This window comes from Sinocyclocheilus rhinocerous, unplaced genomic scaffold (genome assembly GCF_001515625.1).
Source record: "Sinocyclocheilus rhinocerous isolate Xijiao unplaced genomic scaffold, SAMN03320098_v1.1 scaffold889, whole genome shotgun sequence".
In the NCBI taxonomy this organism is placed as follows: domain Eukaryota; kingdom Metazoa; phylum Chordata; class Actinopteri; order Cypriniformes; family Cyprinidae; genus Sinocyclocheilus; species Sinocyclocheilus rhinocerous.
In genome coordinates this window covers 445,091-457,907 of record NW_015638024.1, presented here as the reverse complement: position 1 = coordinate 457,907, position 12,817 = coordinate 445,091, and the positions used below count along the sequence as shown (strand labels likewise).

The following is a 12,817-nucleotide window of genomic DNA, read 5'->3' as shown; positions in this document are numbered from 1 at the left end:
CCAATAGAACAGAACAAAACAAAACAAAACAAACAAAAAACATGCGAAATGACTGAAATGTATGTTATTCACTGAGCTGAAAACTGTTGCGGCCGAATCACTGAGTCAGTGAGTGACATAGGGAACCAAATCAGTAAATGCATAAATTTGCTTGCTTAGGTTTTGTTTTTTAGTAATTTGTGGAACTTTACTGGTTTGTGTTTATATATAACAGGTTTGGAATAACACCAAATAGTGGCAGAATTTCATTTTTGGGTGTACTATCCCTTTATATTCAACATCCAAATCTGCCGGAAGAATTTTGTCAGCCTGATGAAAGACACATTTGTTTGAAAAGAGCTGAATAGTGACAAAATCAAGACAACCTTTTCCAAAAACGGTGAGATGAACGTGCCTGGTGCTCAGCTCACTCTGTGGGAATGATACAATGTTTTGAACCCCAAGCTATGCACGGTGGCTGTTAAATTGAGTTCAAGAGGGGGTTAAACTGCAAAGCCATGGCATTGATTTGGCTACTAAAGATTGTAAAAAAAAAAGGCATCATAAGACAGGAAAGGAGAAAGGCATCTGAAGTTGCAGAAGAGAAATTAAGTCCAATGCTGCAGCCCTGGAGCACAGCAGTATCTTATTTGTAGGCTTAGTGAAGCAAGAGGCAAATAAGTAAATAAACATCATGCAATACAAGATAAATATTAGATTTGATATAATATAGATATATTATTTGGTTTGGTTTTAAAACTTTTTACTGACTAATGTTAGCTTTCTGAATCTTTTAAAAGCATTAAGATTGCATTTTACATTTGGTTTCCTGAATCCCAAACCCCCAAACCGCTCCCGACCCCCAAGCCATTTTTATCACTATCTTGTCTTTATCCAGATCAGAATATTGTTTGGTATGTAGATCTAAACAACTAGATGTTAAAAGAATGAAAGATTTAGTAGTATCTAGGTCTAGGTATCTGGAGACTTCCCTAGTTAATAACCAAATAATGCCCCAAGTGTTACAGTACGTGTTTGTTTGTTTACTCAGTTTTTGTTGTTGTTGTTGTTTATACAGTACAGTAGATTGATTACAAGGTGACTGACATCATTGTTCTCCCTTAATGGGGCAGCTTCAGGTCCGGAGATACCAAATTATTTCCTGAAGACAGTTAATTTCAAAACAATGTTTTTGCAGTGCTTCTAAGGTTTGAACATAGAATAGAGGCAGTAATCCACATGAGATGTAATATAATTTGGCAAAACATTTTTACCCGTCTAGCTTTAGTCCCATCGAGATTCTGAATGAATTTTAGAGCCTTATCAAAATGCATAAAACTACTCCTCCCTTTACCGATTTCTCGACCACATTCTTAATTACTACAAGATACTATATACTTAATGAACGTAATTGTTTGCTACCCTGTATGGTCCAGCCTTCAGATGCTTTTGTTTTGATGAAGACATAAACATAATAAAAAATATTAATAATAACCCTTAATAATTTTCACAGTCCAACTAACAACATTAATGATTAAGGGACAAAAAAAACCCTAAATTCTGTGCACATGGCATAATTGTCTGAAGATTTATAATTATTGACAATAATGTGAGAATCAGGAAGATCTAAATTAACAGAGTCCAGATATGTTAGAAAACACATTTACACTGATTAACTGGACAAACCTAAAAATTACTATATTCCAACAACTGGGTGTCTTTCTGACAGCAAAACGTTTTAGTAACACATTTGTTTCTAAATATATTCACAGGCTATTGAAAATATGGGAAAAAAACAGTGCAAGAGAGTATCAACCTTTATATCTCTGAATAAGTTGTCTACACACAACCAATAGAACCGGCTCACTCGCTATTGAGGATGACATAAATCAAGCCACATTCTACCAACAGCCCAGATCTGAAACTCCTTTGAAAAATATTATCGCAAGAGCCTCATCAGCCTCCCAGACATCCAGGAACCTTTGACTAAGATCTTTTCAGCTCTAATTTAACTGCTGTTTCTTGGCTCCCGTCGCTTGTCTGCATTAGCGGGTGTACCTGGGAGTTTTTCATGTGGAGCGTTCAGCCTACGCTGATGAAGCGGAGACTGTCTTGTGTGAATGAATGGCAGTGGATTGGCTGCTAATGAGGGGCAGAGCGGCGGGGTGAGTGCTCCTTGGGACTTGCTCTCATGGGTTTTGTGCTAATGGAGGCCAGAACTGGTCAGCCTTGTGCTCGGCAATGTGACTCTTCAGGTGGGGTGGTTGAAATCATTTTCACACCACATGCCTATCACGCTGGGCTCTTAATTGCTGGAGATGGGGGCAAGATAGATCCGGAATACATTATGGTGCGCCCACAGAGCATGATTAATGGGCTGGTGGGATTTTTCACAAACCACTGGCTGAACTCAAGCGGAGCTTGTGTGGATGGTGTTCATGAGGTTGAGGTGTGTGGGCCGCAGAAACTCCACTGAATTCAATGAAAATATTCACTTTAAACAGTTTTAGGGTCTTTGCACTCTGTACCCTATACACAATCACTGCACAAAGAGTAAATAAGAATAATTAAATAAAAATATAGGACTCTATCTTGCCCCTAAAATATGCTGGAAAATAAAATAAAGTAATTTTTAAAATGATCATTAAATAAATACATATATATTTAATAAATAAATAAAATTATATATAATTAAAAAGTCTTAGGTTACTAATATTAAAGAAATTGTCACGTATGTCAAACCTTTCTTCTGTGAAATACAAAAGATAATATATTGAAAAAAGTCCCAAACTCCCCTCATTATAACACACATGAAAGAAACTGCTGCTTGGCAATTGGAGATTACTCCTCTGTATTAGACACATCCCTGCTGTGAGCTATTGCGTAACGTAGTGGGCACGACATTGACCATGGCCAAAAAAAAAACTTAGGGACATCTCTCCACTGTAAATGATGCCTATTTATAGTATAAACAGCATGTGTTTGTGCATACAATTGCCTTAGACTCACCGATGGAGCTGGTTTGCCTCCTTTGGCAGTGCAGACCAGAGTAAGGTTCTGGGCCTGGTAGCGGCTGAATGGTGCTGGCGTGTTCTCTGCCACAACTGAGATGTTGTTGGGTGGAGCTGTGGAATAGAAAAGGACATCTATAAGACATTCTGGGACACTTCTACCATGTTCATCAATCTGAGCAGCATTGCAAAGATGCATTTTCTTCAAAATGCATAGTTATTCCCTATTAAGCATTTGAATGCTAAATCTCCATACCAGCTTTAACACTCTTTGGTCTTTGAAACAGATTCTTAAATCTTGTGTATATCCAATGCACTTTCAAGTGGAGACGTAGTCGTAGTGGTGCATGGCTGGGGGTTTTGGAGCATGTCAGAGTAGCTTTATTCTGCCAATGAGAGCTCGACTTCTCATACAGGCCAGTTCAGAGTAAAGAAAGCAGCATTATACAGAGAAGGAAGCAGAAGGCTGGAAGATGAGAGGATCGTGGTAGGGCCACAGGGAATTTCAGCACTGGATTTCTTGGTCTGCAAAGATTCTGACCCCTCGCAGCGAAATGAGATACAACCACCTACGGTGCAGAACCGTAAATGTGTGGTCCTGGGGGTGCTGTTATAGTGCACGGCATTCCAGCAACTATCTGAAACATAAAAAGCACCAGTCATAAAGGCTGTATGTGCGAAACCCAAGTTGTTTAAGACGATGTGGGACGTTTTATGCATATAATATCCACCAACTCCTGCCAAGCTCCACTGGGGAGCCATACGAGCGTGTCATGACATCGGAAAAGCAGAAGCGTATATCTTGATCGTCTGTGGGGATCCATGGGGAAGATGAAGACGGACTTCCTGGTACTTAATGTAGAAAGGATATGATGCTGGAAGGCTTGAAAACAACGCCCTTCCCGGTTCTCCTTTTGAATAGCCTTTATTTAAGCCTACCTGTCAGCTAGAATGAGCTGACTTTATCAGCTGTTCAGGGATGAAAAGGGGCGTGGGGGTTTATCACATCTGCATTTTGTACTAGCACTGAGCGATTTATGATCCTCTGTCAACGCATCAGTGAAGGTGTGCATTGACTATTCAGGCAGCTGCATTATCACATAAAACACTTCCTGCAAATTCCCTTTCACACCCTGCTGAGACAATTGGATGTTGCTTCTGCTTAGTTTGAAGCTGTCTGGTGCTTTTTGCATTTTGTAAGGATGACAAAAGGCATGTGATATCAGCAAAGGATTAGAGGGTTAGTTCACCCAAAAATGAAAATTGTGTCTTTTATTCACCTTTATGTCCTTCAGAACACATATGACTTACTTTCTTCCATGGAACACAAAAGGAAGAAAGGTCTCTTTTTTTCCAAGCAATTAGCATTCAAGCTTCAAAAAGGATTAAAGTGAAAAATTAAAGTGGTCTACATGACTTGTATTTCAGTTGTTTTGAAGATGTATAATAGCTTTGAGAGGCAAAAAGAGAATTTTGTTGTTATTAACTGATAATTCTCCCTTCCAGTAAGCTGCAAACCACTGGAACCAGATCAGTGAGTCAGTGAGTTGAACTGGATTATCACTACTTTGAATTTGTGAATCTGCAAGAGATAATGATTAAACTAATAATGATAATTTTTTTTCGTACGTTTCTCACAAAAAAGAAAGTCATACATGTTTGAAAGTGTTTTCATTTTTGAGTGAACTATTCCTTTAAAAAAGAGCCCTTCAGGACATCTGCTGTGAATCACTTGATCAATAACGCTTGCATACTAAGCAGGCAGAGGAAGAAAAAAGATGGCATATCAGGAGACCAAGGGTAATAACGTTTTTTTTTCCAAGTGTCACTTTAAGTCTAAATCCATGTGCTACTCTCCAATAAATGTGCAATTGAAATTAATTGATTAAAACAAAAGGGATGGAGGAATGTGTCAAGGTTTGAGAGCTTTTGTTTCCTCAGCACCTAATTGCTCATTGATGGCAGATGTATGGAAGGAAATTAACCTTAGCGAACACTATTAGCTCTCTGGGAAACTGAGACTTGTCCTAAATTGGAGAATGATATGCTGTCACTTGGTATTGCGGATGGGACTATAATACGCGCCTGCACGTACAACCGAGATGCAGAACGTTACCCCTGAACTGATAACGTCCCAGAGCCATAAAACAGAATGTTAAATGTTCTGTTTGTTAAAAGCTCACAGTGGTCTTGATGGATGAGGCCCCATGGTTTCTATTTATAGCAGTGGCCATTCAAAGCTAATTAACCATGTGCTCTCACAACTGCTTCACGAAATGAGCCAAGGATACCAATACAAACCAATGCCAGTCCGTAAAGTCTAGTGCCCATATCTTCTGAATTAGCCAGACTAGATTTATACTTAAGCAATTACTAAATTCTACCTCACAATCAAACACTCAATTAATCACAGATTTGACTCCATAAGGATAGTGAGGTTGATTATAAAATGATTACAGATGTGCTTAACCTACTGTGCAAAATAATTCTGATAAATTCTCTCCTGCTGTGATGACTGATCTCATTTCAGTCCATTTTGACATATTCCCATGTTTCCCTCTATTAGTGTTTATAATCTTTTGGTAATTCATAATGTTAGTGTAACGAAGACACATTCAAGAACCCTTTGATGGAAAGATAAAGTTAGTACACGATTAAAGAAGTTTTAGAATTGCGAGTGAGTGCTTTTATACAACAGTTCAACAAGTTAATAAGTACTAATTTACAGTTTAGATACAATATTGCCAGTTACTTCTTTGTTTTTGTTCCACGGATGAAAACAGTTCCAAAACAAACATGTTTTGAACTGAATCAATCTGAAACTGAATCAGTTCCTGAATCTATTTTTAAAGAAATGATTCAATGACTCACTCATAAAGACAAGTCACTTGTTTTGTTCCTGAATGAATCAGTGCATTTGAACGAATCAGTTGAACAAACTGATTAATTGGCTCGCTCCTAAAAACAATGGCTGAATTCGGAATAGCATACTAGAATATTAGTCTTACTATTTCTGTCATTTAAATATGTATTTTAAATTCTTTTAAGATGAATTTTAAATTCATCTAGTCAGTTATTTTGTTCGTGAATGAAATAGCATTTTTTTTTTTTTTTGCTATTGGTTAAATTATTGATTCTCACTTGATTTGTTCTTCAATGAATCAGCATTTTTGAATGAACCAGCTGAAAGCATGTTTCGATGACGCACTCATAAGCCATTTGCCACAATCTATAGGCATAACACTGTAACTTGCCGAAAGAGTCACTGGAAAAACCCCATTAATAGCCTATATATTTTATATTACTTTTTTTAAAATACTTCTCACTGCATACTTCACATATTTATCACTGAACATTAAACTAAAAGAAGGTATTTTAACATCAATATTCCATAATTACAGACACAATACTTTTATTCCAGTAATGAGCTTTACATTTTTCAACATGGGGGAAGGTACTAAATATATATGTGTGTGATATTATAAATAAATAATACTATGACACATATACAATAAACTAAAAAGGCAGTCTGGGGTTTTATCATGAGACTCATCTTAACTGCACTGTTTTGCATTGGAGTTCATAAGAGAAATCAAAGCTGTTGGATGTTGTCAGTAGGGAAATCTAAAAAGCCAAGACATTGGAATAATCCTTGATGGAATGTTTGAAACGATTAAATGCTATGGCTGCCATGCTTGGCACACAACAATACCTTGTTTAATCCTTTAACGGATTAGGAATGTTGCTCAATGCGATGGAATTACAGCTTTTTCACACTCAATTTGATTACAGTATCAAGGTTCTTGAGTGTTTTTTATTTTTATTTTGTGCACCGAGGGAGAAAACACATATGCCATTTTGTCAATTTTGTCACACAAAGCTTGTCTCCCATCGGTGAATGTTCTGTCTTACTTTGTCAAGTTTCAACTTCATACTCAAAGAAAAAGCTGAAAAAGCTGATATATTTCTAAAAACAAGATTGGATGTTTACCCAATGAGTCATTTTTGTTCTCAAATGATCAAGTTGGAAAATAATCACTGCTGTTGTGATCACATGCAATTTTATTCCTGCTGTAAACAATGTTTCCAGAGACACAGTGGAGAGAAAGAAAAAAAAAAACACTAGGGGAGTCACTACAAACTTATATGTTTGTTTGTTTGTTTTTTTGTGATTTGAATAACACTGGTCTCCTCACTGACCCTGAAGTAAACCTTTTTCATTTCACTGCACGTCCCCTAAAAATCTCCAATACATTTGATTGATTGGTTGGCTGGCAGATATATTCAACTATAACTTTATTGTCCTTAAAAAATTGTTATGTAGTCAGAAGTACACACACATGGTACATGACACAATAAAGACCTACATTATAATGAATTATTTAAAATTCATACATAGTCACAGCAAAAATAAAAAAATCTTTGTATATGTTTGTTCTACACAAGGGGAGTATGAATCTCTGACATGAGGGAAGCAATTGAAACTTAAGTCAGTCCCCACTATCTTGCTACACATCTTAACTACACTGTTCAACTTAGCCTTATTTCTTACATTAGGATTGCCAAACCTGTAAGTAATGGAAAAATTTAAGACAGATTCAATGAAACTAGTATAAAACATTTTCTTAAAAGAGACATCCATATTAAAACAATTAAGTTTCCTCAAAAAAATGCATATGCTGAAGAGATTTCTCTCTAATAACATCAGTTTATTAACATTGGCTAATATTTTTGAGGGGAGTGAAATGCGTTTAAAACGCTGTTTACGCAGTCTCTTGTGAAATATCCAAGTAGTAGTAAAACAATCCAATAGTTGGCAAACTTCCAGTAAAACTAAATTTAAAACCACTTAAAACTAACAAAACATCAGACAAACAAACGGCGTTACTGCTGCTCATTGGCGGGTGTGTAAACCTGGGCAAGGCTTAGCCTACCCCTGGCCACGGGTCAGAAATGAACAGGGCTCAAGGCAAAAATGCCACCAAAAAAGTTCTTTGCTCGATTTCTGTATGCAATGTTTGCAGAATAACTGTGGAAATGAAAGTGTTATAATAAATAACTTTTGAAATGTACATTTTTTTTTTATTCAATTGTGATCAGGTTAAATACAAGTCCACTCATATTAAAAATATTTTATGACATGGCACCCATATCTGGGTCTTCCGTCATCACAAGACAGTGTTGAGTGATAAAAAAAACAAAATTTAAGCTGTTATTCACTGACCACTAACCTTCACCTCCAGAGAGCTATAGCAGCTGTCAGTGAGTTGATCTTGAGAAGCGAATCAGTCTTAATCATAAACAAATTATTGAGTGGAATTCATTAAAACGATTTTCAGTCTAGTGAACAATTCATTCATGAATCAGACATTGTTACAGTACCTCTCTGGTTAACTCTCATGGATGTGCCAAGTGCGAGAAAGGGATTTTCAAATTTTCAGTTCAGTCTATTCTTCACACAAATCTGTCATAGCTTTAGAAGAAACACTGACCAACACATTCTTACACACACACACACACACACACACACACAGGGCGGCAGTCCATTAGCAGTTCCCCACCGAACACGACTCCAGCTCGGGCACGAGAACCAGCGCCGATACGGTGGAAACAGAATAACAGAGACTGGTTGATTACACGTGAATTACTTCTGTATAATGTTTCATTTTTACTTCTAATGTTTGTTAAATGAGTTTAAATATAGGCAATATGTATTAAAAATGATATAAACAATGCTGTAAATTATACAAATAAAGGAAACTAAAGGTTGTTTAGAGGATTTCATCTGTAAACATAATTTCATATATGAAGTAAAAAATAAGCTAGTATTATAGTAAAAATTAATCAACCCATTAGCTGGGTTAAATAAACAACCTAATTTGCTGGGTAAAATTAACCCAAAATGTGTTCTGTCCTATATTTACCCAGGCCTTGGCTTAAAAATATCCCAAAATGGGTTGTTTTTAACTCAGTGTTTTTTTTTTTAGAGTGTACACTGTAGGGAAGTTATTTTTTAAGCCAGTCGTGAAAAACCTTCAATTTTTTGAACATAATAAATAAATAAAACAAAAAATACTCCACTAGGAAGAACGTTCGGGAACCCCGCTAAGATGCTTGACTCTGGACCTCTCTTAAGTGGTTTAAAAAATGTCATGTCTCCTTATAAAAGAGCATACAATAAATGTTCCACTACTCTGCAATTGTTTCCAACCATTTTTCTCTTCTTTGAAAAAATGTGTGAACCATTTCCCTCCTCTCATAAGCCACACCGTTGAACCATTCATCCTAATGGGAGCAGCCATATTCCTTTTGCTGTATGATAGCCTGAAGCACCATTACTTTGCTCTCTTTAAAAAATAGCAAATAGGTTTTTTTTTCTTTATTTGAGGAACAGGGGCTCACATTTAGCAGAGAGTTCCCTGAAGACACATCTCGCTGGCCTGGTAATTAAAGGATTTAGTGGCCCTTTGAGACAGCGAAAGGAGGGGTCTACATCCCCTCTCACCCTCCTCTGACATCTGTTACTAAGATCTATTGGGTTCTTGGTCAAAACACAGGGAACACCGGTCAAAGCCGTCTCTTTTTCAAGGGAAGTCATTTACTCATAACTTTCCTAATGGATTGTTTAGGTGCCTCTTTTGTGGTGAGCCCCATTTTGCGTCCTAAAACTAATCAGCCAGTGTTTGTAGAGGTCTTCAGACATCTGACTCAAACAACAACGGAACGGTCTCTGATTAGACTTCATCAAGCTGTTTATCAACAGTTTTAATAGGGGTAAAATGAAGGTAATGACAGATAATCACACAAAACCACTGATGCATTTGATTAAAAACCTTCCTGATTAATTCAATGAACTGCCTTAAAGAGCACTTGTCAACAAGCAATCACATTATCTTACTTTGGTTGTAATTTAGCTGCCACAAATCATACGACTCATTCAGACATGTGGCGGAAGGTTCTTCAGGTCTAATAGTTAAAAAAGAAGCAGGTATGATAGAGTTTGTGGGATCTGAGATCTGGGAATTGGACAGTTACAAATACAGTCCTTCTGTATCACCAGTGACACTTAACCCCATGTTACTCCAGAGAGACTCACCATGAAATGAATGTATTTTGAGCCGCTTGGGATGAAAAGTGAATACCAAACTGCATGCAACCATAGGAATTTACCTCTTACTCATTGGTTTCTCTACAGGAAGCAGGGATACCAAAAGTTTAGCATACCAAAAGTACAATAATTACCAGATGATTTCCCCCATATATTTTCCCCCCCATATATAAGGAATGTGTCTTGCAACAAGAACACCGGGAGCCAAGTTCAAATCCTAAAATAAAATCTCTGAACATAAACAAAGTGACCTTAAACATCAAAGTGTATATGTATTAAAGCCAGTTTATAAATATCATCAACAACTTTTTTTTTTTTAAATGTTTGGTTTCTAAATCAATGGATTTTAATGGATTTCAAAGGTTATGCGCTCTTGGTAGCTACTGATTCACTGCACAGAAAACACTGTGGCTGGTGTGAACCATCCTCATTTTAACTGGTATTTAATGTAGTCTGAGTCATATTTTCTTTTACCTCGCATCATATTTCCTTCATGGTTTTCAAGGATATTTGAACATTGAACAGATGAACAAAAGGTATTAAAAGCATGTCCATCTTCCTTTCAAAAGACAATAAGCCTATTTAATTTTCTACTGTATGTACTGTATTAAATGGTTAATTGTTTTTTTTTGTTTTTTTTGCATTTAGCATTGATCTCCCATGCTGTGTGCAACTGTGTGACTTGCAAACCACTGCTGTACTACTATTAGGTCAGTTTAAAATAATGATGAAGACTTTTTCAGTGTGCTCCTTACCATGATTGTATGTTTAAAATGGACTTTTATGTAACTTTACTCTGTTAAATAGAATGTATCTAGAATAGCAGCAGGATTATGTGCTAGAGAATGAAGGAAGTGCCTAGCTGTGTTCTTATGAATGCAGAACTTGTAACACCGGATTCAAGGTCTTTTCTACACTCCTCTATGGTGTGGCAAATAAAAAGGCTTCATTCTCAAGAGATCATTTGATGTATCCTCCCTATGAAGTAAACACTAGCATAAGATCATCTGAACAGCAATGTATTATTCACAGTCCTGAATGACATAACTGTTCGTACTTTGAAATGAGGCAGAACAGATACTTCCATTCAGTTTGAGCGTAGACAAAGAGGCTTGCTCTGAGAGACTGCAAGATTCAGCTCTGACTTTAAACTAGTCTACAGGCCAGGCATTAGAAAACTCTATAAGTGCATCTGAAAAAAAAACAAAAAAAACAAACAAACAAAATACAATGGCAAACAAGCATTGCTCTCTTTCAGATGCCCCGATTGACACATTAAAATAGTCCCACTGCTTTGCAATGAACTTCATGATATCAATCAAATATACTGTGTAGACAACAAGTCTGCTGCTCTGTATCCATCATCAGGTACTGTACGACACAAATAAATAAATTTTGATGGCTCTGAAATTTGACAATGCAAACAAAAAAATGATGTATGAACATTTGATTTTGTCTTGTCAGAGATACAGAGGTCATGACTGTGAATAGTTCACAGTCTGGACTTGATAATTGAATGTCCAAGTCATTGGTTTTACGAGCCAGTAAGCTAATCAAATTTATTATGCATTTCTAATCAAATTCTTAAAGATTCTGGATTTCAATGGAGTCCTTATTGCAAGGATGAACTGGGGGAGAAAAAAATAAAAAAATAAAACAATCCACAGTGAACAATATCACCTAAACAGAATTACATATGCATAGAATACGCACTACACTGAAAAAAAAAAGTGGTAACACTTTCTATGAAGACCATATTTATAATACATTATAAGGGTATTCTTATGGCATTATAATGAATGCATAATGCATTATAAAAAAACTTATAATATGCTATATAATCTTATGAATATTCATAAGAACAGTTTTAATGTTTTAAAATATTTACTTAGCTTTTATGATTTATAACACACAGTGAACATGTTGCATTCACTTGTTACAATGGATTATAGTTCTCATAGTTATAATGTATTATAAGTCTCATATCTTGCCATCTTTCTTATGCTACTTTACTTAAAGCAATCAAAGTCCACTTATAAGTATATTATTATTATTAATAATAATAATAATAATAATATATTTTTTCTCAAACAGTCATAAGATCAGATATCAGATCAGATTAATGTGTAATATGACACATTTGCTTTGAACTATTTTCATTGTAATATCAGTTTGATTATTTTGATGGTACCCTTCTTTAGACAGCTTTTGATAAGTAACTCTGCAACTACATGTCAACTAGCAGTCATTGGAGTATTAGTATGTCTGCTAAATATATGCTAACACTTTATTTTGATGGTTCCCCAATAGACAAACTGACTATAAGTAACTTTGCAAGTATGTCAACATTCTACCAACCCTAACCTTAACCACTTACAAGATGTAGTAAGATACTGTGCAGATCAATTTTTCCTTTCTCTTTGAAGTGTTACAAGCTCTTGGTGCATAACGAAGATCTGTAAAGTTGCAAAGACTAAAGCCTTAAATCCAAAGAGATATTCTTTATAAAAGTTAAGAGTCAGCCATGCCTACCTAAAACGGCTCGTTCTAACACGCCCCCACATGTCTACGTCACGATGTGGGAAGATTTGCATAACGCCGCCCAAATGTTCACGCAAAGAAAAGAAGGCGTAACTTTTGTTCTCACTGTAGTATTGTTGCTGCCGCCGCCATGTCGTGAAGGCGCTGTGAGTTTCGTTGTGAAAGCGAAACTACTTAG

At 36.2% G+C, this 12,817-nt stretch overlaps 1 protein-coding gene across 2 annotated transcripts in view; it reads right to left on the bottom strand.

The window, feature by feature from the left end:
- Positions 1 to 12,817, bottom strand: part of LOC107749415 (immunoglobulin superfamily member 21-like) — a 244,427-nt gene that overhangs the window by 30,016 nt on the left and 201,594 nt on the right. For both annotated transcript variants that reach the window (XM_016564558.1, XM_016564559.1), the window contains exon 5: positions 2,989 to 3,104. In XM_016564558.1, coding sequence (XP_016420044.1) covers positions 2,989 to 3,104 — 116 coding nt within the window. The remainder of the gene's footprint in view (positions 1 to 2,988; positions 3,105 to 12,817) is intronic.